We start from the raw sequence: 26,733 nt of genomic DNA on the forward strand, positions 1-26,733 counted from the left end.
AAGAAGGGATGTGATGAGCAGGAAAACTTATTCCTGGGAGATTGGCCTGGAGAGATCTGGAGCCAGAGTCCATCTGGAGTTGTCCAACAGCATAAGATGGACACATGGATTTGGGCTGGGAAAAAGGATGGGGAAGCCAGAGCGGCTGGTCAAACAATTGCTATGAGACAAAAATGGGAGAACCCAACTCTGTTACCAGAATGAAGGCTATTCTTCCCTATATTCTCCTCAAATTATCAAACACCCTTATCCCTCTAGCAACAAACTGTTCCGGAGGCCTTTCATTAAAGAGAAAACATCCCCAAAATACAAGCTATTTATACTGCAGCTCTAGAATATGTTCTTCACCTTCCTTTCTCCCATATGAATAATTCTTTAAACAGCTAAAACCAACTGCCACCTTTAAAAATTCATGGAGAGATATTTAGGTGAGTTCCAGAGTTTTAAACCATCTTTAATCAAGAAAGAAAACTAAGAAAAATTTTTTCAGGAAGAGTACATCTGTGGAACATGACTCCCACAGATGTAAATCTCCCTGGCAATGTGGGACATGACTCCCAGGCATGAGCCTGGCCCTGGCCTTGTGGGATTGAGAAAGCCTTCTTGACCAAAAAGGGAAAAAAGAACTGAAACAAAATAAAGTTTCAGTGGCCAAGAGATTTCAAATAGAGTCGAGAGGTCATTCTGGAGGTTATTCTTATCTACTATATACATATTCCTTTTCAGTTTCTAGTGTATTAGATTAGCTAGAAGGTAATAGCTGGATCTGTTGAACAGTAATCCAGTTGACCTGATTCCTGATGATGATTGTACAACAATACAGCTTTTATTATGTGACCGTGTGATTGTGAAAACCTTGTGACTGCCACTCTCTTTATGAGTAATAAAACAAAGACAAAAAACATATATAAATAATGGAGGGGGGGCAAAGGGGTATGGGATGTTTTGGGTGTTCTTTTATATTTTTATTTCTTTATTTTGGAGTAATGCAAATGTTTTAAAATTGTTGTGGTGATGAATGCACAACTATGTGATGTTACTGTGAGCCACTGCTTGTATATTTTAGATGGATTATATGGTGTGTGAATATAGCACAATAAAATGGCATTTAAAAAAATAATAAAAGTACATGGACTTTTTGGGTGACCGCTGGCTTTGACTTCAACGGAGCTCAGGGAGGAGGAGCCGCAGGGCCGCCGCCGCCGCGGGCACCATTTGTTGAAGAGACTGTTCCTTCCAGTTGAGTGGACTTGGCAGCCTTGTAAAAATCAATGGGAGGCGGGGCAAGATGGCGGACCGGTGAGCTGTATGTTTTAGTTACTCCTCCAGGAAAGTAGGTAGAAAGCCAGGAACTGAGTGGACTGGACACCACAGAGCAATCTGACTTTGGGCATACTTCATACAACACTCATGAAAACGTGGAACTGCTGAGATCAGCGAAATCTGTAAGTTTTTGCGGCCAGGGGACCCGCACCCCTCCCTGCCAGGCTCAGTCCCGTGGGAGGAGGGGCTGTCAGCTCTGGGAAGGAGAAGGGAGAACTGCAGTGGCAGCCCTTATCGGAAACTCATTCTACTGATCCAAACTCCAACCATAGATAGACTGAGACCAGACACCAGAGAATCTGAGAGCAGCCAGCCCAGCAGAGAGGAGACAGGCATAGAAAAAAACAACACGAAAAACTCCAAAATAAAAGCGGAGGATTTTTGGAGTTCTGGTGAACATAGAAAGGGGAAAGGCAGAGCTCAGGCCCTGAGGCTCATATGCAAATCCCGAAGAAAAGCTGATCTCTCTGCCCTGTGGACCTTTCTTTAATGGCCCTAATTGCTTTGTCTCTTAGCATTTCAATAGCCCATTAGATCTCTGAGGAGGGCCCTTTTTTTTAATCCTTTTTTCTTTTTCTAAAACAATTACTCTAAGAAGCCCAATACAAAAAGCTTCAAAGACTTGCAATTTGGGCAGGTCAAGACAAGAGCAGAACTAAGAGAGCTCTGAGACAAAAGGCAAGAATCCAGTGGCTGAGAAAATTCACTAAACACCACAACTGCCCAAGAAAAGGGGGGTGTCCACTCATAGCCATCATCCTGGTGGACAGGAAACACTCCTGCCCATCGCCAGCCCCATAGCCCAGAGCTGCCCCAGACAACCCAGTGTGACGGAAGCACTTCAAATAACAGGCACACACCACAAAACTGGGCGTGGACATCAGCCTTCCCTGCAACCTCAGCTGACTGTCCCAGAGTTGGGAAGGTGGAGCAGTGTGAATTAACAAAGCCCCATTCAGTCATCATTTCAGCAGACTGGGAGCCTCCCTACACAGCCCAGCAGCCCAGAACTGCCCTGGGGGGACGGCACTTACCTGTGACATAGCACAGTCATCCCTCAACAGAGGACCCGGGGTGCACAGCCTGGAAGAGGGGCCCACTTGCAAGTCTCAGGAGTCATACGCCAATACCAAGGACATGTGGGTCAGTGGCAGAGACAAACTGTGGCAGGACTGAACTGAAGGATTAGACTATTGCAGCAGCTTTAAAACTCTAGGATCACCAGGGAGATTTGATTGTTAGAGCCACCCCCCCTCCCTGACTGCCCAGAAACACGACCTGTAAACAGGGTGGGCAACACCAACTACACACGCAAGCTTGGTACACCAATTGGACCCCACAAGACTCACTCCCCCACTCACCAAAAAGGCTAAGCAGGGGAGAACTGGCTTGCGGAGAACAGGTGGCTCGTGGACGCCACCTGCTGGTTAGTTAGAGAAACTGTACTCCACGAACCTGTAGATCTGATAAATTAGAGATAAGGACTTCAATTGGTCTACAAATCCTAAAAGAACCCTATCAAGTTCAGCAAATGCCAAGAGGCCAAAAACAACAGAAAATTATAAAGCATATGAAAAAACCAGACGATATGGATAACCCAAGCCCAAGCACCCAAATCAAAAGATCAGAAGAGACACAGCACCTAGAGCAGCTACTCAAAGAACTAAAGATGAACAATGAGACCATAGTATGGGATACAAAGGATATGAAGAAGACCCTAGAAGAGCATAAAGAAGACATTGCAGAACCCATGAATCTCGAAGACAGTTGTATAAAAATGTAGCTTATGAGGGGTGACAATGGGATTGGGAAAGCCATAAGGACCAAACACCACTTTGTCTAGTTTATGGATGGATGTGTAGAAAAGTAGGGGAGGGAAACAGACAGACAAAGGTACCCAGTGTTCTTTTTTACTTCAATTGCTCTTTTTCACTCTAATTATTATTCTTGTTATTTTTGTGTGTGTGCTAATGAAGGTGTCAGGGATTGATTTAGGTGATGAATGTACAACTATGTAATGGTACTGTAAACAATCGAAAGTACAATTTGTTTTGTATGACAGCGTGGTATGTGAATATATCTCAATAAAATGATGATAAAAAAAAAAAAAAAAAAAAAAAAGAAGACATTGCAAGACTAAATATCTTATGGAAATTAAAGAAACTGTTGACCAAATTAAAAAGATTCTGGACACTCATAGTACAAGACTAGAGGAAGTTGAACAACGAATCAGTGACCTGGAAGATGACAGAATGGAAAATGAAAGCATAAAAAAAAGAATGGGGAAAAAAAATTGAAAAAATCGAAATGGACCTCAGGGATATGATAGATAATATGAAACGTCCGAATATAAGACTCATTGGTGTTCCAGAAGGGGAAGAAAAGGGTAAAGGTCTAGGAAGAGTATTCAAAGAAATTGTTGGGGAAAACTTCCCAAATCTTCTAAACAACATAAATACACAAATAATAAATGCCCAGCGAACTCCAAATAGAATAAATCCAAATAAACCCACTCCGAGACATATTCTGATCACACTGTCAAACACAGAAGAGAACGAGCAAGTTCTGAAAGCAGCAAGAGAAAAGCAATTCACCACATACAAAGGAAACAGCATAAAACTAAGTAGTGACTACTCAGCAGCCACCATGGAGGCGAGAAGGCAGTGGCACGATATATTTAAAATTCTGAGTGAGAAAAATTTCCAGCCAAGAATACTTTATCCAGCAAAGCTCTCCTTCAAATTTGAGGGAGAGCTTAAATTTTTCACAGACAAACAAATGCTGAGAGAATTTGCTAACAAGAGACCTGCCCTACTGGAGATACTAAGGGGAGCCCTACAGACAGCGAAACAAAGAGGGGATGGAGAGACTTGGAGAAAGGTTCAGTACTAAAGAGATTCGGTATGTGTACAATAAAGGATATTAATAGAGAGAGGGGAAAAATATGACAAACATAAACCAAAGGATAAGATGGCTGATTCAGGAAATGCCTTTATGGTTATAACGTTGAATGTAAATGGATTAAACTCCCCAATTAAAAGATATAGATTCGCAGAATGGATCAAAAAAAATGAACCATCAATATGTTGCATACAAGAGACTCAACTTAGACACAGGGACACAAAGAAACTGAAAGTGAAAGGATGGAAAAAAATATTTCATGCAAGCTACAGCCAAAAGAAAGCAGGTGTAGCAATATTAATCTCAGATAAAATAAACTTTAAATGCAGGGATGTTTTGAGAGACAAAGAAGGCCACTACATACTAATAAAAGGGGCAATTCAACAAGAAGAAATAACAATCGTAAATGTCTATGCACCCAATCAAGGTGCCACAAAATACATGAGAGAAACAATGGCAAAACTAAAGGAAGCAATTGATGTTTCCACAATAATTGTGGGAGACTTCAACACATCACTCTCTCCTACAGACAGATCAACCAGAGAGAAGACCAGTAAGGAAATTGAAAACCTAAACAATCTGATAAATGAATTAGATATAACAGACATATACAGGACATTACATCCCAAATCACCAGGATACACATACTTTTCTAGTGCTCATGGAACTTTCTCCAGAATAGATCATATGCTGGGACATAAAACAAGCCTCAATAAATTTAAAAAGATTGAAATTATTCAAAGCACATTCTCTGACCACAATGGAATACAATTAGAAGTCAATAACCATCAGAGACTTAGAAAATTCACAAATACCTGGAGGTTAAACAACACACTCCTAAACAATCAGTGGGTTAAAGAAGAAATAGCAAGAGAAATTGCTAAATATATAGACACGAATGAAAATGAGAACACAACATACCAAAACCTATGGGATTCAGCAAAAGCAGTGCTAAGGGGGAAATTTATAGCACTAAACGCATATATTAAAAAGGAAGAAAGAGCCAAAATCAAAGAACTAATGGATCAACTGAAGAAGCTAGAAAATGAACAGCAAACCAATCCTAAACCAAGTGGAAGAAAAGAAATAACAAGGATTAAAGCAGAAATAAATTACATAGAGAACAAAAAAACAATAGAGAGGATAAATATCACCAAAAGTTGGTTCTTTGAGAAGATCAACAAGATTGACAAGCCCCTAGCTAGACTGACAAAATCAAAAAGAGAGAAGACCCATATAAACAAAATAATGAATGAAAAAGGTGACATAACTGCAGATCCTGAAGAAATTAAAAAAATTCTAAGAGGATATTATGAACAACTGTATGGCAACAAACTGGATAATGTAGAGGAAATGGACAATTTCCTGGAAACATATGAACAACCTAGACTGACCAGAGAAGAAGTAGAAGACCTCAACCAACCCATCACAAGCAAAGAGATCCAATCAGTCATCAAAAATCTTCCCACAAATAAATGCCCAGGGCCAGATGGCTTCACAGGGGAATTCTACCAAACTTTCCAGAAAGAACTGACACCAATCTTACTCAAACTCTTTCAAAACATTGAAGAAAATGGAACACTACCTAACTCATTTTATGAAGCTAACATCAATCTAATACCAAAACCGGGCAAAGATGCTACAAAAAAGGAAAACTACCGGCCAATCTCCCTAAGGAATATAGATGCAAAAATCCTCAACAAAATACTTGCAAATCAAATCCAAAGACACATTAAAAAAATCATACACCATGACCAAGTGGGGTTCATTCCAGGCATGCAAAGATGGTTCAACATAAGAAAATCAATCAATGTATTACAACACATTAACAAGTCAAAAGGGAAAAATGAATTGATCATCTCAATAGATGCTGAAAAAGCATTTGACAAAATCCAACATCCGTTTTTGACAAAAACACTTCAAAAGGTAGGAACTGAAAGAAACTTCCTCAACATCATAAAGAGCATATAAGAAAAACCCACAGCCAGCATAGTACTCAATGGTGAGAGACTGAAAGCCTTCCCTCTAAGATCAGGAACAACACAAGGATGCCCGCTGTCACCACTGTTATTCAACATTGTGCTGGAAGTGCTAGCCAGGGCAATCCGGCAAGACAAAGAAATAAAAGGCATCCAAATTGGAAAAGAAGAAGTAAAACTGTCATTGTTTGCAGATGATATGATCTTATATTTAGAAAACCCTGAGAAATCGACGATACAGCTACTAGAGCTAATAAACAAATTTAGCAAAGTAGCGGGATACAAGATTAATGCACATAAGTCAGTAATGTTTCTATATGCCAGAAATGAACAAACTGAAGAGACACTCAAGAAAAAGATACCATTTTCAGTAGCAACTAAAAAAATCAAGTACCTAGGAATAAACTTAACCAAAGATGTAAAAGACCTATACAAAGAAAACTACATAACTCTACTAAAAGAAATAGAAGGGGACCTTAAAAGATGGAAAAATATTCCATGTTCATGGATAGGAAGACTAAATGTCATTAAGATGTCAATTCTACCCAAACTCATCTACAGATTCAATGCAATCCCAATCAAAATTCCAACAACCTACTTTGCAGACTTGGAAAAGCTAGTTATCAAATTTATTTGGAAAGGGAAGATGCCTCGAATTGCTAAAGACACTCTAAAAAAGAAAAACGAAGTGGGAGGACTTACACTCCCTGACTTCGAAGCTTATTATAAAGCCACAGTTGCCAAAACAGCATGGTACTGGCACAAAGATAGACATATAGATCAATGGAATCGAATTGAGAATTCAGAGACAGACCCTCAGATCTATGGCCGACTGATCTTTGATAAGGCCCCCAAAGTCACTGAACTGAGTCATAATGGTCTTTTCAACAAATGGGGCTGGGAGAGTTGGATATCCATATCCAAAAGAATGAAAGAGGACCCCTACCTCACCCCCTACACAAAAATTAACTCAAAATGGACCAAAGATCTCAATATAAAAGAAAGTACCATAAAACTCCTAGAAGATAATGTAGGAAAACATCTTCAAGACCTTGTATTAGGCGGCCACTTCCTAGACTTTACACCCAAAGCACAAGCAACAAAAGAGAAAATAGATAAATGGAAACTCCTCAAGCTTAGAAGTTTCTGCACCTCAAAGGAATTTCTCAAAAAGGTAAAGAGGCAGCCAACTCAATGGGGAAAAATTTTTGGAAACCATGTATCTGACAAAAGACTGATATCTTGCATATATAAAGAAATCCTACAACTCAATGACAATAGTACAGACAGCCCAATTATAAAATGGGCAAAAGATATGAAAAAACAGTTCTCTGAAGAGGAAATACAAATGGCCAAGAAACACATGAAAAAATGTTCAGCTTCACTAGCTATTAGAGAGATGCAAATTAAGACCACAATGAGATACCATCTAACACCGATTAGAATGGCTGCCATTAAACAAACAGGAAACTACAAATGCTGGAGGGGATGTGGAGAAATTGGAACTCTTATTCATTGTTGGTGGGACTGTATAATGGTTCAGCCACTCTGGAAGTCAGTCTGGCAGTTCCTTAGAAAACTAGATATAGAGTTACCATTCGATCCAGCGATTGCACTTCTCGGTATATACCCGGAAGGTCGGAGAACAGTGACACGAACAGATATCTGCACGCCAATGTTCATAGCAGCATTATTCACAATTGCCAAGAGATGGAAACAACCCAAATGTCCTTCAACAGATGAGTGGATAAATAAAACGTGGTATATACACACGATGGAATAATACACGTCAGTAAGAAGGACCGATCTCGTGAAACATATGACAACATAGATGAACCTTGAATACATAATGCTGAGCGAAATAAGCCAGGCACAAAAAGAGAAATATTATATGCTACCACTAATGTGAACTTTGAAAAATGTAAACAAATGGTTTATAATGTAGAATGTAGGGGAACTAGCAATAGAGAGCAATTAAGGAAGGGGGAACAATAATCCAAGAAGAACAGATAAGCTATTTAACGTTCTGGGGATGCCCAGGAATGACTATGGTCTGTTAATTTCTGATGGATATAGTAGGAACAAGTTCACAGAAATGTTGCTATATTATGTAACTTTCTTGGGGTAAAGTAGGAACATGTTGGAAGTTAAGCAGTTATCTTAGGTTAGTTGTCTTTTTCTTACTCCCTTGTTATGGTCTCTTTGAAATGTTCTTTTATTGTATGTTTGTTTTCTTTTTAACTTTTTTTTCATACAGTTGATTTAAAAAAGAAGGGAAAGTTAAAGAAAAAAAAAAACAAGGAAAAAAAGATGTAGTGCCCCCTTGAGGAGCCTGTGGAGAATGCAGGGGTATTGGCCTACCCCACCTCGATGGTTGCTAACATGACCACAGACATAGGGGACTGGTGGTTTGATGGGTTGAGCCCTCTACCATAGGTTTTACCCTTGGGAAGACGGTTGCTGCAAAGGAGAGGCTAGGCCTCCCTATGGTTGTGCCTAAGAGCCTCCTCCCGAATGCCTCTTTGTTGCTCAGATGTGGCCCTCTCTCTCTGGCTAAGCCAACTTGAAAGGTGAAATCACTGCCCTCCCCGCTACGTGGGATCAGACACCCAGGGGAGTGTATCTCCCTGGCAACGTGGAATATGACTCCCAAGGAGGAACGTAGACCCGGCATCGTGGGACGGAGAACATCTTCTTGACCAAAAGGGGGATGTGAAAGGAAATGAAATAAGCTTCAGTAGCAGAGAGATTCCAAAAGGAGCCGAGAGGTCACTCTGGTGGGCACTCTTATGCACCCTTTAGACAACCCTTTTTAGGTTCTAAAGAATTGGGGTAGCTGGTGGTAGATACTTGAAACTATCAAACTACAACCCAGAACCCATGAATCTCGAAGACAATTGTATAAAAATGTAGCTTATGAGGAGTGACAATGGGATTGGGAAAACCATAAGGACGACACTCCCCTTTGTCTAGTTTATGGATGGATGAGTAGAAAAATAGGGGAAGGAAACAAACAAACAAACAGACAAAGGTACCCAGTGTTCTTTTTTACTTCAATTGCTCTTTTTTACTTTAATTATTATTCTTGTTATTTTTGTGTGTGTGCTAATGAAGGTGTCAGGGATTGATTTAGGTGATGAATGTACAACTACGTAATGGTACCGTGAACAATCGAATGTACGATTTGTTTTGTATGACTGCATGGTATGTGAATATATCTCAATAAAATGAAGATTTAAAAAAAAAAAAAAAAAAAAAAAAAAGAAAGGAAATGAAATAAGCTTCAGTAGCAGAGAGATTCCAAAAGAAGCCGAGAGGTCACTCTGGTGGGCACTCTTACGCACACTTTCGACAACCCTTTTTAGGTTCTAAAGAATTGGGGTAGCTGGTGGTGGATACCTGAAACTATCAAACTACAACCCAGAACCCATGAATCTCGAAGACAGTTGTATAAAAATGTAGCTTATGAGGGGTGACAAGGGGATTGGGAAAGCCATAAGGACCACACTCCACTTTGTCTAGTTTATGGATGGATGTGTAGAAAAGTAGGGGAGGGAAACAGACAGACAAAGGTACCCAGTGTTCTTTTTTACTTCAATTGCTCTTTTTCACTCTAATTATTATTCTTGTTATTTTTGTGTGTGTGCTAATGAAGGTGTCAGGGATTGATTTAGGTGATGAATGTACAACTATGTAATGGTACTGTAAACAATCGAAAGTACAATTTGTTTTGTATGACTGCGTGGTATGTGAATATATCTCAATAAAATGATGATAAAAAAAAAAAAAATGTAGCTTATGAGGGGTGACAATGGGATTGGGAAAGCCATAAGGACCACACTCCACTTTGTCTAGTTTATATGGATGAGTAGAAAAATAGGGGAAGGAAACAAACAGACAAAGGTACCCAGTGTTCTTTTTTACTTCAATTGCTCTTTTTCACTAATTATTATTCTTGTTATTTTTGTGTGTGTGCTAATGAAGGTGTCAGGGATTGATTTAGGTGATGAATGTACAACTATGTAATGGTACTGTGAACAATCGAAAGTACAATTTGTTTTGTATGACTGCGTGGTATGTGTATATATCTCAATAAAATGAAGATTAAAAAATACATAAATAAATAAAGGTAAAAAAAAAAAAGTACATGATTGCGACACAGCAAAGGTAGTGTCTTACTGTTAATTATTTTTTAAAAAATTAAAAGGTGATTCCTTGAAGAAAAGATAGCCTCTTTTTCCACTACTTTGGGTTACTGTATAGACAATCATCATATTCATGGACTGAGTATTTCAAGTCCTGACATTTTGAAAGCAACTCCTGCCCCAATCCCTAAAGCAAGGAAACAAACTTAAGGAATTAGTAACACTGAAGTTTCCACCATACTGATCTCTACTGACTAAACAGTTTATTTATTCATTTTGTTAAAATTAATTAAGCAAATTTCTTCTAGATATCATCTTTTAACTTTTACATAAGGACTCCATAGGGATGAGTTTACTGAAAATTATGTGGCAGAAGCTTTCAGTCCTACATTTTGAAAGAGAAATTTTGCTCTGCTCCTATATCTGCAGTACCAGCAAGTATTTGCTGGCCTCCCCTGAGAATACATGGCTATAACTGAAAAGCATGATACAAAGCACTTTTATATGCATTCTTTCATTTTGTCTTCACCACAACTCTCTGAGGTAGATACTACTATTCCCATTTCACAGATAAAGAAATTGAGGCTTGGAGCTGCCAAATCGCTGGCCTTTGTATAACTAGTTTTTAATCGATCTTAAAAGGCAGAATATTTTTTAAGCCCATTGAATGGAGAATAGTGTTAGCAAAGTGCACTTCCTCCTCTCAGATGTCTGAAGGGCACACACCATCTGAGAAGATGGAAACTCATCAGCATTAGGAGAAAATGCCAGGTTTAAAGTGAGGCTTGTTAGAGAGGAAGCCATCACAGATTATTAATTTAGCTTTCTTGCACAGTGCGTGTTTGATGTAAATGGCAAGGGTTAGAAGGTCAAAGAGGAAGAAGTATGTGCTTTAATTTCTCCCCCCTAGAGGTGCAGGAGTGTTTTCTATTAACAAAAACCCTGTAGCCAACAAATCCTAGGCTTGGATCAAACGGCCCTCCATCTTTTCAGTTATAACATCACAGGAAGGCATTTCAAGAGGAAACCGGGCCCATCAGACCCACAGTACCAGCCAGAAGGCTGCCTCTGCCCTTTGGGAATTTGAAAAGCATCTTCCTTTGTGTTGAAACTGCTTAGTGACAGACAAAAACATTCCCAAATAGCTACACTCAATCCATAAGCAGGAGCTAAACTGAAAATACCTGGGTCAAAGTAGTCAGGGGCTGAGGTAGGCTGCCGGGATCCCTGTGACCAAAGCTATTTGGAGCAGACACTTTGGCTGGGTTATGCCTGAGTTAAATAACAATGGCCATAATGTGGTGCATAGTAAGTGCTCAGTAAATAGTAGCTAATAATATTATAACATGTCCTTTGCCCCTGCCCTTAATAACATTGGTGATTTACCCTACTCATTTCCCATCCCCACTTAGAGCCAGGACCCCTTATAGCTGCTCCCAACCTAGAGGTGAGGAGTGGAGCATTAAATTCTGAAAAGCCAGCAGTCTCCACCTTCACATAAAGAAAAGGAAGCTAGATCTTCTTGCAGACCTTACCTCATTTCACCCTTACAACAACACTAGACACACAGCCCAATTTGTACAGTGAGGACATAGAGGGTCAGAAAAATAATAAAGGAGCTTGGATTAAAATCCAGATTTCTATAAACAGGCTTTTGTGGGTTGGTCTAGGAATTGGATCTCCTTTTAAACCCCTCTGGGTGAATGTTGTTCCAAACAACAGCCTTAGAAATGAGCTTTGGAAGCCAGACTGTTTGTAAACCGGGGAGGGCTGGAACCGTTCACGTCTCTTGCCTTCTACGGGGAAGGCCTCTCTGTACTACTTTAAAATGGCTTTTGGTTTGAATGACTCACTCGGACCATCAAAAGCACATCCACAAAACCTACAAGTTAAGCATTCCCTTTCCTGACCAGACAGTCCTCGGAGATGGGATCATGGACTAAGTCTCAGGGCAACTGACAGCTCAGTTAGAAAAAAGAAATTAAAAACGAAGTTGAGGGTTTACCAGAAGCACTCAGAGGAAGAGGGAAGCACAGTCATTATTTACAGACCACTTGGGAGTCTTCTGAAAATGCCATAAATAAGAAATGCAGCTGGGGACAGACCAGCCTGAAAAGAGTAAATGCCTCTAAATAGGGCCCTCCATGCCAGGTGACCCCGCCCCAGCCAGCCAGCAGAAGTCTTGGCCATTGCATTCGCATAATTTCCCTGAACTGATCCTCATCCCCTGTCTCTCCCAGCCAGCTTACTAATCCACCCCCAGTAGAATGTCCACTCCCAGAAGAATGTTCACTACTCCATCTTCAACAACTACAAGAGCTTCTGGCTCACAGTAGGCATTAAATAAATACCTGCTAAATGAAGGAATTACTTCATTAGTTAATTTTACTGGTTAGATTGTTTACATCCAAGAGTCATTTCTGAAGTTTTAGAGGTGTTATAGAGTGATGAGAATGCTTGGAAGAAAAAGGCATTCATTGAATTCTAATGTGATCATAAAAATGAGAATAAATATTCCAATGTCAGTCTGTAGAATGACTATCTTAGAGTCATAATTAAGAGGACCAATGTATAAAAGCCAGTTCTAATGGAATAGAAGATACCTAAATCCACTGAATAAGGCCTAGTGTGAGGCAGGTTGTAGACACACTGTATGTTGAAAGAATGAATGGGTGGACGAACAATAGCAGTTATGTGAGCAAACTTCCCATCTCTTTATTCAATACAGATATTTTGGGAAATGGCCTCCACAATACCTTTAATAACTTACAAACACCAATGCTAATTAAATAAGAAATTCATTGTTATATGAAAGTCCTATAATAATTTGATTCAAATCAAATAGAAGACAAATTATTGAAGAATAAACTGAGGGAGGGATATACTTCACCTCCTTTATGATATTTTACTATGTTCATAATGAAATTCCCTATACAATGAATTTTTGATAACTGTGCAAAAATAGATGCTAATTGTCCTCGGAACTCTAAATGCCTCAAAAAAATCATTCATTAAAATCAGGTAAAAATTGTTTTCATGTGCATTTGAAAACATATAAAACATTATTTCATTTCAATAACTAACTGATTTAAATGGAACTATTTAATAACCATATTCTAAAGTAACAGTTCTCCTCAGAAATTTTGTGAAAATCATCAAGGAACAGACACAGCCATAGAGGAATTAGAACTGAGCAAATGGAGATTGGTCAAAAATCTGAAAATTATAGAAATATTTGCCACTAGGTGCTTAGAAATGTGATTCTTTTTATCTACAAAATGTATTACGTTGTTAAGATGTATCTGCAGCAATATGTTTAAAAATGTAAACCCACCAGCATGGACAATTCCAAACCACAACCACTTCACAAAATGTTAAAATGTTATTCTAATATAAAAATATTAAAATGGCCCTTTAAACTAAATTATTTGGATTCTTCTACAAACCAAATAGATTAAGCAGTCCCAGATACTTATGCTGACATTACACTATCATGTGCTTCTGATGTTTCCTATCTCTCTTGAGATTAGACATAGAAGATACTCAGTAAATACTAGATTAAATTTTAAAAAGGGAGAGTAGTTCAGCATAAGAAGGACTCTAGCCAAAATTATCAAAATTATTCCCTGGCATTGAAATGGTGACAGTGATAATTACAGTGAAATGGAGTATTACCTCTCTGCTGTCCAAACCACTGGACTATGTAAGCAGTCAGTAAAGTAGATGGAATTAACCCCCAATTCTAGGGTCCTGATTAGCATAAACCAATGTAATCCCACCCTCTTACATTACACTAACCACAGTAAGTGTTCCAAAGAGGCATGGTCCAATCAAGGTGAAGCCTAAGGTGTTGTTCAATGCGTACGAAGGGAGGTGCCCTGGTCTGAAGATTGTGATATACTCCTGGGAGGTCTGGAATCACTGCACTCATTTTACTACAGGCAAAGCCGGCCTAGGGACGAGATATCACCCAAAGGGTGACAGGGAATAACAGGGGAGAAATGAACCCCCTGGTTGCTATGTAACTCTCTGGTACTCTTTCTAATAAAATCCATGTTTCCTTCATAACACTATTCAAAATTTACAATTTGTATTTGTCTAATGTCTATTTCCTCTATTAAGCTATATATTCCATAAGAATAGAAACTATGTCTCTCTTTTTTTCCCAACAACTTTAAACTCAAAACCAAACATGGTACCTGGCACATAGTATGTGCTCAATAAACACTGGTTAAGCAAATTAATTAATGAATTCTAACCTCTTGGCTAAAGAAGCTCTAAGTATATAATTTACAAATATACAAATATTTCATGTAATTTGTACATTGCTAAATGTCCTCACTATATATACATACCAACTTTCCCTGTCATGAAGTAATTAAATATCAGAACTTAGAGTCCAAATGAGTCTGACACTGTAGAAGACAAACATTTTCAATCTTCAGTAGCAAGTAAAGGCCCAAGAAATTTTGCAATAAGTCTAAAGTTTTGGTAAGTAATGAAATTGACACATTAAACACTGTAGTTTTGGATGTGTGAAGAAATAAAGAAGGATTTAAACAAAAAGTAGTAAATGCTAAGTTTGGAATAAGATATTAGAAAGTTACAGAGTCTAGGGTTCAAAGACTGTTACATAATTTTTGTGGCCCAGACATTTTTGGAGTCCTCAGCATGTGTCAGAGATAGAACAAACCATACCAGGACTATGAGATGGATAATCTGGGCTCTTCCCTGTGAGAGCTAATACTTTATAATAGTAACACTCATCTCTACAATGTTTTACTGTTGGCAACTCTTGTTCACATTTACTATCTGAATATGCATGCAAATAAAAACGTTCAGGCCTCCTTTATGGTTATTTGAATTTATATTATCTCTGTCTCCAAGTTCTCAACTGTAAAACACCTGAAACAAATGCAATTGGTTCTTTATCAGCACATGGTCTAGCCCTGCCAAGATTACAGACAGATAAATACCCCCACTTCACAGGAGGGTTACTGAAGCCAACTCAGGTCAAATAGGCTAAGACAGCCAAAAACCTCAGTTCTCCAAGCTTTTTCCGAAACCCTCAGGGAAACAAAAATCCTGTGACTAACATTCACCTAGTTAGGGACAACAAGAAGTAAAGAGAAAAACCAGAAAACTGGCTCTCTCCAAAGGCCAAGGGCAGTTCTCTCCTCTCTGGACTGCCGAGTGGGGGCTGGCTTTAGAGAAAGCCAATCAACAAAAGCAGATGGAATTAGGACAAAGGGACCCAGTAAATGAACCAGAAGGCTCAGGGAGCAATCAAAGGGACAAAATCATCCCAAGAAGTCTCAAGTGGACAGGAAAATGTTTGAGCATGGATAAGATCTTTCTGCACCTCTAATTTCTCAGAGACAAATGTGATGATCACAGAAAAAATTTAAAGTTGTAAATATATATACATACACACACATAAATATGGATATGGATATACACATATACATATTTGCATATATTTATGTGTGCATATGTATTTTATGTATCTCATAACTATTAAAGCCATAGAAATAACTTCAGTCCATTTATATTATACATTTATATCAGAGAAATAATATACTTCATAATTTCTTCTTTAAACATCGTTTCATGGTTACACACAGCATAGTAATTGCCAAGCCTCTATGGCTTCCCTGTGATTTTTTTTCCCCCATGTAGAATATTCATTTTATTTTCAAGTGACATGGAAATATGAAGACTATTTTAAGCTGGGTTAATTATTTTAGACACAGAATTGGGGCAGACTGATGAATCTGTACTTCAGTGTATTTATGGATCATTAACTTCAGCTATTCCTCTTTTGAAGTAAGTTTTTTTTTTTAAGAAAGAGAAGACAAAAAGTTGGCCACCAAATATTAGACTCAGTTTGTGTTGTTTCCTTAATATAAGCTTATCAGCTCTGCCACAGCTGAAGTGATTCCAAATTGCTTTATGACACACTTAGATTTTCTCCTGCTAATAATTCCTCCTTCCTGCCCATGACTGGCAGGCTTCTTCCACACTGCAGCAATGTGGGACAGCTAATTATCTACCAATCCACCTTGCTATTCTGCACTTGGCAAGTTTTATCTGCACAAGACAGCTGCACTCCCTGCATTTGAAGTAAAATGTCAGTCTCTGCTAATGCAACAAGACTTACATCACTAATGATGTCTCCATACTTTGAAGAAACAACTCAAAGCCTAATTAAAAATTCAGATTCATTCTCAGTGGCTCACCCATTCTCACTGTCCTTCTACCACGGCCTGGAAGTATCTTTCAAAATACTCCAATGTAAAAATAAAATTAAAAAAAAAAAAAAATCCAAGAGGGATAGAGCAAAGAAATGCTGCAGTCTCAAGCTCTGACTGAGCCTTTAAAATGACTAGAATGGTTGGAACTGAACAAAGACACATCATACAACAGATAAGATTTTACTGCAGTGCTTCCACTCTACAATTACAATAAAGCACACTATTTCCAGGGAAATATGGAACATAAGCTACTTTTTAGTTGATCCACTCTGGTATTTAGGCAGCGGAACTTTTTTCAAACAGTAATGACCTCAGGAATCATTCGACTATAAAAATCTGAAGTAGGGAAAAGCTACTTTTGACCTCAGAACAAGAGGGCAAGGATGACATACATTTTGTTGCATTATCAAATCAAACAACTCCTTCCAAAGTAATAATACTATTGCAATTTTCAACAAAAAAGGGAAAGAACTTCATATTCTAAACAAGGGAGAGAGAAACAGAATTATGTCTGAAAACCAAGAGGTATAATTTCTTCCTGTGGTTTTTAAATAAATAAACACCAAATAACCAAGGTTGTTCCTTCATAAATTTGATTTTTTAAGATTTTTTTTCAATAAAAAATTACTTTGGTGGTAAAGTACACAATTATAAATAGCTATAGACCATGTAAAATTACTCTTAAAAAAAAATCTGACCACATTCTAGTAACTTCAGAATTTTTCTATTTCTTCCTTGGCTCATTGACTTCTAGGAATTTAACAACCTAAAAAAAAAAAAAAAAAAAAAAAAAAAAGACAAGACTAGTCAGCTGTCAAATAAGATGATCACCTTTAAGTTCTCAGCCACAAAATAATAAGTCAAAAAAAACTTCTGTTTTCTCAAAAAGGAATGAATACAATTAAGTCAAGGTTTCTTTCCATTTTAAGGCAAACTTCTCTTGGAACACTGAGGCTCCCAGAGGGTTATACTGTGGAAAAGTGCAAAAAGCAAGAGTCAGGAGACTAAGACTTGAGTTCTAAATGACCGTTTATTATTGTTGTGAACTCCAGAGAGCCACTTCCCTATTTGACTTCAATTTTCTGAAAAATGAGGGGGGTGGATTCAACTATCTCTCTGGTCCTTCCCAACTCTCATGGCAGACAGTGATCTGTGGACCTGAGAGGTCAGAGAGAAACGGCACTCGAGGACAGGCCTGCCGAAGCTGGATTTGCACAACCCTTCAAGGCAGACTGCAGTGGGCAGCCAACCAACCTGCCTGTGAATCTTAAGCAGAAAGCACAAAGCACCTCCCCACACCAGACCTGAGGGAAGAGAACCGAGAACGGGGGTAGACCCTAGCAGCTGGTAGCTAACTGTGTATGAATCTTAAATCACTTCAGCTGAGTTTTCTAGGTACAAAGTTCTTTTCAAACTCCTGGTTCCTCTCCCCAGAGCACACCTCCTCAAAAAATAAAGGACTCAGGAAAACAGCAGCTAATTCCCAACTCACCGCTGGAAAGCGACTGCAGACCATCTTGAAACAGAGAGGAGAACCTACTTAAGGTACCTATTTAAGAAGTGAGGCATGTGAAGAGAGGGAAACAGGGTAGGCTACTGAGTCCTAGTACAGCCCTGCCCTAATATTTACCCCAAACTCTTCAACCATATAAAGCAGAAATTTCCTTTATCGTTCAAGCCAGCATGAGTCCGGTATTTTGTTACCTGCCACGTAACATGTGTCCACCGACACGAAGATCCATAACCTGACCTTTGTCTACTTCTCCAGCCTCTTCTTGTGCCCTCTCCTCCTTCTCTTTAACTCTTTAAACTCCTCACCTTACTGTCATTTGTCCATTCCTTGAAGTTGCCAAGTTTTCCTTCTGGAAATGCCACTCTTTGACTAACCTATTCCTATTTATTCCATTTCCTCAGTGAGGCATTCCCTAATCCCTCCCAGCCCCCAAACAGGTTAACATCCCTGACGTACTTCCTCCAGGCATCTGTACCGCCTCTCTAATAACATTCATTACATCTGAAATTAACCGACGGCTATCCTAAAGCCTAACATTGTGCCTGGCACAAAAATAAACATTCAATAAATATTTGTTGAAGGAATTATGATGTCAGGGAGCTCATCTTTCAAGGCAATCCATTTCAGAACTCTTCTCACAGAAAGTTTTTCTTTAAATCAAACAGAAATTTGCTTCTCCATAACCGTTACTCACCAGCATTGGTTTTACCTCCTGGAGGCCAGCCGAGTAACTCTAATCCAGACGCTGCAAATTGGTGGCCTCCGGCTCAATCCAGCCTGCAGACATGTTTTGTTTGGCCCACACAGTGTTTTCTTTTTCCAATCTGAATTAGTTGCCAACATTTTAAGAATCAAGAGGTTTCATGTGAAAACCAGATTTATAGCTTCTCCAAATTGACAGCACTTGACACAATTGTCCACTTGGCCACAATCAAGAGTAGCACCTACCCCCCTTCAGCCAGGACCTGTGTCCCCCAGTGTGTTTAACAGTCAGCCTTACTTCCTACTGTCCTAATCTGGCCCACTTCACTCATTTTCTCTAACTGACCCCTGTAAGCATTAGATTTAGGAATCCCAGGTGTAATATATACCCCATGTTCTAGCATTTCTTTCTATAATGCCTGGAATCACACAAATGGATTTAGCTTCTCTGACAAGACATAAGCTCCCAGAGGGGATGCCCCAAATGTCCTGTATTTCTCCTGCACTCTCCCAGCCTCTAATACAGCACCAAGCACCCAGTGCATAATTGCTGACAGACTGATCAGAAGAGAAATCTGTAGATAATCCAACTCTTGCTCTTCAATCCTCCCTTCTCTCCCACACACAGGTTTTCATGTCTTGTCCCTTTCCCACTCCAGCTCCTCCAGAAGGGAGAGAGAATACAAACAAGCAGATGTGGTGTTACAAATGAAATTAAGTGATGTCTGGAATTTCCTTCAAAATAATCTGGGAGAGGGGAAGAGCAGGTAGAGGTAGACATGAAAACAAGCCTGACCACAATTTGAGAATTATTTAAGTGGGTGTGTGTACGTGGGAGTTCTTACACTATTCTCTTTATTTTTGTATGTTTTCAAAAACCTTTATAATAAAAAGTTGGGGAGAAATGAGTATGAATAGTAGGCCTATTATTTCTTCATGCATCCCAACGGATAGTCTTGTACATGCTCTGAGGTCTGTATACCACATTTTGGAAACCTCTGAGACAGAGGACTGAAACCAACCAACCCACTGAAATCTGCAGGTCCTGAAGTTTGGATTTTGGTTTCACTCAGGGTCAGGAGCTACATGTTTGTTGCGTTCCAGGCTCTGTGCCCTGACACTCCTGTATTTATAAACATAAATATATGTTGGCCCATGCTTGGCCCTGTGCAACACACTTTACCTTTAAAATATATTTCCCTATTAACTACATGCAACATGAATGGATATACTGAAGTTCAGAGATATTTAGTAACATGCTGGAAGTTACAGTTAATAATTGGCTGAGTCAAAATTGTTGTTGTCCCTGTTGTCCCATCATATTTTTGAATTTCAATAAATTCTTTCACGAAGTTTAAGCAGATCCAGAATAAATCCCACTCCGTGATGAAAGGTAATACCAAAATTCCAAAGATTTACAAGGTTCCTCTCTGTTCATCCACTTAAGCTCAAGGAAGGAACTCCTCAAGCATCACCCAGAAATAGCACCAACTAGTTCTAAAATGTGAAACCATCTCCTTCCCCCTCCCCCAAACTCCTCCAGACTCAAGGAGAATTGGCAAGAAAAACATAAGCCCAAGGGAGGATGCCAAACAGGCATTAGTGTGAAGGAAGCTGAGGAGGCACTAAGCACCACAGCAACAGGCAATCAGAGGTCACTCAACATGCTTCCTCTTGGGCTCTTCCTTACCAAGTTCAACCCAGATTCATCTATCAATGGTCAATTTTCTTCTATCCCAAACATCCAATTTCAGGAGAGTAAAGCAGCAATTTTTTCTACTAATGCTTATATTTACACAGGGCATAGAATCAAACCACATTATTTGTAAATGCAAGTGATTTTTTTTTTTCCTAAAACATTCCATACTGCACAAGAACATGTTCAAATCACTCTAAATCATGCCAAGCCCAATTTGGGGGAAATGATTTAGGGGAAAACACAAATCTTTCCTAAACATGACTGCAAATCAACAACGCAGTTGTAATAGAACCACCAAGACATTTGTGTCCAATACTGTAGAAACTCTAGGCAGTGACGGCCAAAGAAATAAAATAAGACATGAGAATCAAATCAACAAGCACAGTAGTGACAGCCACAGCCCTCCTATTTGGGCATTAAGATATACCAGCTCTCGTGCCAGTGCCACCAAAGCGAATTAGAAATATCTGATGAAACGCTAATTTGGTTGCCCTTCATGTTTGAAGCTGCTGATGCTTTCAGGACTAGTATCTGTGTTTGGACATATGCTCTGTGCTTCCATGATACCTTGTGTCCATCACTAACACTGCATTAATGCACTGCATCGTAATGCCTGTATGCCTCTTGCCAACCCCCTGTATCGTAAGACCTCTTTTGGGGTCTATCAATAGGTGAGAAGTGAAGGGCCCAGGCCAGGCCTGATGGACCTTGTATCCCCAGCCTAGTCTAATCCAAATCCTCTCATAGAGAAGACAGATCCCTAAAGTTTGTTGGATATATGCAAAAATGAATGAACAGATGAACAATATGTATCTATGTTCTGTTGCATACAAAGAAGGTTTGCTCTTTTCACCATCAGCTGCAATCATTACTTACAACATAGTTTCATACTTTCAAACACCACCTCTGCACCGGCTGAGCCCTTCGGTTCCTGAAGTCAAATCTGTCCTGGTTGCTGTTCTTTCTTTGATTTGAGTTCAAGCTACAGTTGGGGCTTCTGGTATTTCTTCTGCCCCTACTGGAAGGAAACCCCCTCCAGGCCCCATACAGCAGCTGTCTGACCAACCTGCTGGTGTGTCTGCCAAGTTCACAGTGAGTATGCCCAGCCTAGCCGAGCTGTGTGGGAGCAAACATCAAGGCGGGCACCCTGGCTGTGTGCCAGGCCCTTGCTGTGAGGAAGCCTGTATTGTCATATAATGTTAAATGGGCCTTATAAGTGCCTGGTGAAATGACTCCCAAGCTAGATATGCCTTCCAACAAGCAGGCATTGTTAATTAACTGTTTTACCTGTGCAATCTTACCTTCGCCACCAGATTATAAACTCCTTAAGGGGCTGTGCTAGAATACTTCTTTGTGCCCCCTCCCCCACACCTGACAACCTAAGCACAGTATTCTGTGCTCACTAAGCAATTAATAATCATTTATCAATTTAAGAACAATTACATCCATTAACATTTCTCAGCCCCAGCTTAACAGGTGCTTTCACATACACTATTTCATTAAGTGCCCAGGGAAAATCTCTAGGAAGGATCATCAGCCCCAATTTTACAGATAAAGATCACTCAATTTGTAAATGACAAAGCCGGAACCCAGGTCTCCAGTCACCCAATGTGGGGTTCTTTCCACACCATTATGCTGCTTGATAAGAACCTGATACATGAATGAATGAACAGAAGCAAGTCTCCCCGGACACAGCCTCTCACTGCTCCCCAGAAGGCAATGATGATGGCTTCACACCGCCAGACCCCTGAGGAGTCGAAGATTAGGTTTTTGACTTGTACCCATGATGTATGGGTCTGCTGCCAGGGGGGCAGCATTCAGTGGCAGCTTTCCCAGGGCACTGGCAAAACTGGTTAGCACAAATCATTTAAAGATTTTTTTATTTTGTCCACTACTATAAAGGAACAACAACAAAACATGAATAGGCAGCTTCCATTAAAAAACCTTTCTAAGAAACCCTTTTAGATGAGCCACTTTTCAGACCCTCTTCTCTATCAAAAACACAAATACTATGTTATGGGTAACTACAGTGCTGCAAGATTGACTGGTTTTTGTTTTTGCAAAATTATCTCTTGCAACCGCTGTGAGCATTATGTGCTGCCATTCCAAATGCTGCAAAACAACAGACCTAGATTGCAATTTCTCAAAACTAAAAATTTGTCCTTGGAGAATTTCACCAGCAGAAGCAATTTAAAAGTTTGAAAGTGGGCTTTTTACATATAAACTGACCTAAAGAAAGTTTCCCATAAAATGAGATACTCCTGTAAGGTCTGCACTGTACTCCAAATGCCAAGGTCAAACGAAAGTAGTCAATCCTTTAAGCAAAGGAGGCTATTCCTTTCTGCACAAAGACCACCCCTCCCCTCAATCTGCATATGGAAGTCTGACCCAGCTCATCTTTATGTCCACATAAGGCAACCTCTGAACAGATTAGTACCACATCTGTAAAATCCACCACTGCACTGCGGAAGACCTCATAATCTGCACTTTAGGTAACTAAATCCACATAATTTCAGTCTCACTGAACAAATCCCAAAGGTTTACAGAGAAACATGTGAGGCTCACAGTCTTTGTTCTAAGGTCCAATAATCTAACCTGCATTAAATTTTATTTTACAAGTATTCCCCTCACAAGCTGTCAGTCTAACTAAATTAAAGACACTCTTACCAATTTTCCCGGATGGAGGCAAGTGGGAGATCACCGTACAGCTCAAGAAAAGGAATTTAAATACAGTATGTGCTTCCCCTCTCAAAAAAGGAGAGAAGCCACTTCACATTTTGCCTACAAAACCCTGTCTGCAGGAGGCCAGTTTCCACAATGAGATTGCCAAGGTGTTAGAAAGAGGCCAGTTGGGAGGAGATAAAGGGCCATTTGGGCACAAACCCCCCACCGATCAGAGCTTTTTTCTGAAGTGTCTCCTTTTCAACAGGGAAGCCTTTTAAAACTACATTTGCTTTGGATCCCTACCTGAATGACAATATGTTGGGATCCGGTTTCACCTTTTGTCCAGAATCGGGTGAGAAACAGTAAAACTGCTGTCAGCATCTTACAAAAAGCTAGTACTGAGTTTACAAGGGAATGAGGTGGGGGCAGGAAACAACCTAAGATCCCTGTTCAGCCTTACTGATGGAGTAAAGGGAACATATGCTTACTAATCCTACAAGCACAGTCCCAAACTGCAACATATTAAATCTCCTTTATTAAAAGAGGTGCCACTATGCAAGAAAACAAAAACATATTTGTGCTCTGAATTGAAACACTGGACATTGAAAAAAAAACCCTAGTCTTATCCCAACATTTTACTTCCATCTCCTCCAAAAGTCACTTTCCTCCTTTCAGTCAGAAAATGCATATGGAAAAAATTATAGCTGAATCTGAACCTGAAAGATCTCCATAGAAAGGGATAGCTAAATGATGCATCTTACTTAAAAGCTTATCTATTATTATGCAAATGTATAAAATCCGATTACTGCGCTTCAGAGCCCGGTGTCTGCAAATAAACGTAAAATTATCTTTCAAGCAAACCATCTACTCCTCAACCTCACTTTACCCCTCAAAATTAAAAAATTGCAATGGTTTTTCACTACAGTGGAAAAGGTCTCCAGAACTGGCTTTAGGAAAATTGTATCATCTTGGGAGGAGACTTTGGAGGTGGGAAATGGGGTGTGTTAAAACTTTACAGGCAACCTGAATCGCAAAGTGACTCAACACCCCTCTTGGTGGGAAGTGGGAGGGATGGTCACAGGGGGAAAGGAAATCAGAAAACCTATTCCAAGAACACATCCCTGGAAACTTAGCTCTTTCGAAGATCGTATTCATCACCATTATTGTTGTTTAGAATGCACAAGTGAATGATGTTATTTTACGTAAGAATGTTATGGCACAAGTTTCTGAGTCGGAATGCCATTTTCAACCTCTCCTAATCGAGTGGGCCTTTCCTTGGGCCAAGTAGATTAAAACAACGGCGGGATAGAATCTCCAGGTGGTTGCTGTTGGCAATTTTTACTACTGTTGGTTATTAGTAGTACCATCTTCAGGATTCCTTATTAGCCGCGGGCAATTTTTCTGTAAGCCCCGCTTCCTTTCCTTGGGGGAGGGAGGGAGAGGGGCGGACATGGTAAACAATCTGGAGAAATGGGAACCTTATTCACTTTGCTCCCTTCTCCTCCCTCCAAACACACACACACACACACACACACACACACACACACACACACGAAACAAAAAGCACACAGCGGACAGCGCACAACCCAAAGCAGCAACAGAGGAAAGCAACAAAAAATGTCCCCACACAGGACAAGAGTCGGGAATCTACCACGAATCTACGAGGCCTGCCCCTCCCCCCCAATTCACCCGGGCCGGGAAAGGGAGCGCAGAGACCACTCCCCAGGCCGCTCTCCCCTGGGAATCAGGGGGACCCTGGGAGCAGCTGCGCACGCTGTGGTGCCTTCCCTCCCAGCGCCCATCGGTGCACCTCGGTAGTGGGGGCCTCGGGAGATTGTCCGAGCCAGGCGGAGTCGGCTGCCCCGGGATGGATACACAAAGAGAAAAGGAGAGTTTGCAGGGCTGGCGGGGTAAAAAGTCTGCGGGGAAATGTGTGCAAATTAAGGAAGGAGGTGCAAGGAAACCGGCGAGTCCTCACCAAGATAAAGAAGAGGGTGCTTAAAGACGGGGATTATGAGGGAGAAACTGGGTACCGTGCAAAGGACAGGGGATTCTGCAGAGGAGAGTAGGAGTATATGAGTGCATGAACGAGTACACGGAAGACGAGTTCGTGCGTAGCCGGGGGCTCTGTGCGAAGGACAGGAGGAATTGGGAAGAAAAGGGGACTCTACATACCATAGGGGTAGGTGCACAGGCAACGGGACCTGGGCTGGGAAACGAGTCGGGCGTCTGGGCAGTGGAGAAAGGCAGATTGTCTGGCAAGTTTGGGGGCGCGAAAAGGGCCACCTACCTGCATAGTAACGACCCCCAGCTCCTCGACGGCCAGCCTCCGCATCTGGCTCGCCAGCACTTGCGCCTCGTCCAGGATGGAGAAGTCGGCGTCGGCCACGGCGCCCAGGAACCAGCACACCATCAGGCAGAGCAGCCAGAGGGGCGGCCGCCGCGCCCCGGCCCCAGCTCGGTAGGGCCAGCCCCGGCAGATGCCGGCCAGGGTGGCTGCCCCCGCTGTCTCCTCTTCCTCCGGCTCGCGGGCCATGCTGCCTGCCCCTACTCCCCGCGGACGAGTTCCAGGAGCCGGGAAGCGGGGAAGGAGCAACCGGAGGTGCGCCCAGGGCCCGCTCGGCGCACCCGGCAAAACTTTCTTCCTCTTCTGCCGACTCCTCGCCGCGCCGCCGCAGCGGCTCCTAAACTTAGGGGGCGCCCGGCTACAGGGCGGGAGCGCGGGCGGCCACCGTCGCCGAGCTCCGGTGGCGGGCGGGAGAGGAAGCGGTCGCGGAACGGCCCTGGGGACCCCGGACGTGTGCACGGTCCCCGCGGCGCGGCGGGCGTTTCCGAGAGACGCGGTGGCGGCACCCGCAGCCTGAGTTGCGCGGGCCGCGCGGCCAACAGTCCGGCTGTGAGCCGCGGAGCTTTCGCTTCCCCCGGGTCCCGGCACAGCAAGGCGGCGTTGGCGGCGGCGAGGGCGGGCTGGAGCGCCGGGCGGTTAGGAGGAGTGGCGACCGGGCTGGGGCAGTCACCGGAGCGTGGAGGGAGAGGGAAAGGTTTAAAAAAAAAAAAAAAAAAAAAAACTGAAAGAAAGAAAGGTAGGGGAAAGGGAGGTGTCTAGTGCCACCACGCTGCGCTACGGTTCCGTGCACTTCCCTGCTGTACCGCCGCTGCCACCGCTGCGGTGATTTATGTAACGAGAAGAGAGGCGGGGAAATTCCCCCAGCCGCCCCTCCTCTCTTTCCCTCGTTCCCGCCTCACAACCTCTCCCCCCCTTCACCCCTACCCCACGAGACGCCCTGGGGTGGGAGACGAGTCGCTCCTCCTGGGTACAAAGCCCCGACGGTTGAAGGGGGGATGGTCACTCGGACCCTTCCCGTTACCGGTGACAGCGGCCTCAGCTCTCACCACCTCCACCCACGCGAAGGACTCCGGGGTCCCACCCGTTTAATGTTCCACCCATCGAAAGTCCCTTTAAGTTCTAGGACTCTGCTTTCTGCCTGGTAGAGATTTGGGAAGGGGGGGACGGCCGACTGTGTGTCCACTTCCTTTCTTCTATGTTAATAAT

The 26,733-nt window shown here is 41.4% G+C and overlaps 1 protein-coding gene across 2 annotated transcripts in view; it reads right to left on the bottom strand.

Moving 5' to 3' along the window:
* Positions 1 to 26,215, bottom strand: part of CACHD1 (cache domain containing 1) — a 238,237-nt gene extending 212,022 nt beyond the window's left edge. For both annotated transcript variants that reach the window (XM_037827018.1, XM_037827017.1), the window contains exon 1: positions 25,471 to 26,215. In XM_037827018.1, coding sequence (XP_037682946.1) covers positions 25,471 to 25,716 — 246 coding nt within the window. In that variant the 5' untranslated portion in view covers positions 25,717 to 26,215. The remainder of the gene's footprint in view (positions 1 to 25,470) is intronic.
* Positions 26,216 to 26,733: the final 518 nt, after the last annotated feature.

The sequence above is a fragment of the Choloepus didactylus genome, chromosome 2 (genome assembly GCF_015220235.1).
Source record: "Choloepus didactylus isolate mChoDid1 chromosome 2, mChoDid1.pri, whole genome shotgun sequence".
Taxonomy (NCBI): domain Eukaryota; kingdom Metazoa; phylum Chordata; class Mammalia; order Pilosa; family Megalonychidae; genus Choloepus; species Choloepus didactylus.